General features: G+C 45.9%; 1 gene segment (V, D, J or C); it reads right to left on the bottom strand.

Moving 5' to 3' along the window:
• Positions 1-71: 71 nt before the first annotated feature.
• Positions 72-768, bottom strand: LOC120245533. The segment is given in 2 exon segments: positions 72-490; positions 698-768. Coding segments are annotated over 2 exon segments (468 nt in total).
• Between the last annotated feature and the right edge of the window lie 1,130 nt (positions 769-1,898).

The following is a 1,898-nucleotide window of genomic DNA, read 5'->3' as shown; positions in this document are numbered from 1 at the left end:
AGAAAAGGCCATTCCCCTTATTTTTCCCTGGGCCTTAAGCCTCTAAGGAAGAAGTTGGGAGAAGTGGCTCCTCAGGCAGACCCAGAAACGTGGGCGTTCAGAGCTGAGCAGGGAGGCAGCAGCAGGTGCAGCAAAGCCTCCCTGACCCAGGGCCCTGGGGAGGAGGTTTGGGTACGAGGCTGAAGCACTGTGGGAGTATAACTATTATACTGCTGACAGTAATAAGTCGCCACATCTTCAGCCTGGAGGTTGCTGATGGTGAGGGTGAAATCTGTCCCAGACCCACTGCCGCTGAATCGGTCGGGGACTCCAGATTCCCGGTTGGATGCTTCGTAGATGAGCTGCTTAGGTCGCTGTTCTGGTTTCTGTTGGTACCATTTTACTTTGTTGCTAACACTCTGACTGGCCCTGCAGTTCATGGTGACCCGCTGGCCCAGAGACCCAGCCAGGGAGGCTGGAGACTGCGTCATCGTGATCGCCCCGCAGGCACCTGCAATCAAGAGGAGGTAATGAGGATACACACGCACTTTAGCGCAGACACACTGAAATATGGCGTTTGAGAAGTCGTGTACATGTCAGTGCATAATTGGGGCTTTTTTGGGAATAGCCAGTATTTCTCAATCTACTTTTAAAATATATTTTTTAACTCTAAACTGACACTACTCCAAAAGGCATGTGGAAACTTGAAATTTCTCACCTGAGACCCACAGCATCAAGGATATGAGGACCTGCCTCTGTGACACCATCTTGCTGTCCCTTCCTGCCTGATACAGCTTAGCTTACATGGCAAAAGCCCCTTTTATCAAACCTGAGCAGCTGCTCTGGGCCTGGGGGACAGGGTGGTGGAGGGGCGGGAGGGTACTCTATGCAAAGCACCTGATGAGTAAAGAAACAAACTGCATGAGTAGTGGGTTATGAAAGTACTTAATGTAAATTTAGAGAGATAAAATATCACCAAAAATATAGCTGTAGGACTAGAAACACAGATTCAACTTAGAAACTCTTAGAACAACTTAGAAGTTCAGTATGACAAACTGCTACAAGATCTAATGGTGAGCTTCTATTTGAAATTCAAGAATGTTGTTAAATGGGTTGAGTTTCCAGAAATGATGATCAAGGCTCTTCATATCAATAATCATGGTGAAATTATAAAGTATAGTCAGAAACAGTAAACAGACAAGGAAGGGAGGAAGGAAGGAAGGGGTGATAGGAATGGAAGGCACAAGAAGAAAATTGGCAACTTTGGACCCAATGTTTTACAAAATCTCTGACCAAAATATTGGAATGCCAAAATCATGTTTTTTCCTGCAGCTCTGTAAGGATGCTGCAAGCCCTTGAGCTCGGTTTTGGGGTTCTGCAAAGGGCCAGAGAGATGGGAGACAGGTTCAGAACTTACTGTGGGAGAAAGGTGGGACTCTACCATGAGCTAAGAAAAGTCTGAATTCTGATTTGTAGTTATTCTATTTTTTCAGTTCAATATTTCCATTTGGTGTGAAATTAGCCAGTTAATTAACTCTAGGTTCTTCCAAGAAAACTTAGCTCCAGGGTGCCTGGGTGGCTCAGTCACTTGAGTTTCTGACTTTGGCTCAGATCATGATCCCTCAGTTCATAAGTTCAAGCCCCAGATCTGTCTCCAGCCCCACACTGGGCTCACTGCTGTCAACACAGAGCCCACTTTGGATCCTCTGTGCTTCTCTCCCTGCCCCTACCATGATTCCCATTCTCGGTCTCTATCTCTCTCTAAAATAAATACACATTAAAAAAAAGAGAAAGAAAAGAAAATTTTGTTCCATCCAATGGTTTGAGAAGTCAGCTCAGGGTTGCCTGTTCCTAGTCTTGCTGTTCATTCTCCAGCAGAGGGAAGGGGTGGGGGGTGTGGGTGTGCAATTCTCTTAAGA

Source organism: Hyaena hyaena, unplaced genomic scaffold, assembly GCF_003009895.1.
Source record: "Hyaena hyaena isolate Hyena2069 unplaced genomic scaffold, ASM300989v1 scaffold_421, whole genome shotgun sequence".
In the NCBI taxonomy this organism is placed as follows: Eukaryota; Metazoa; Chordata; class Mammalia; order Carnivora; family Hyaenidae; genus Hyaena; species Hyaena hyaena.
This window is presented reverse-complemented; position numbering and strand designations above follow the sequence as displayed.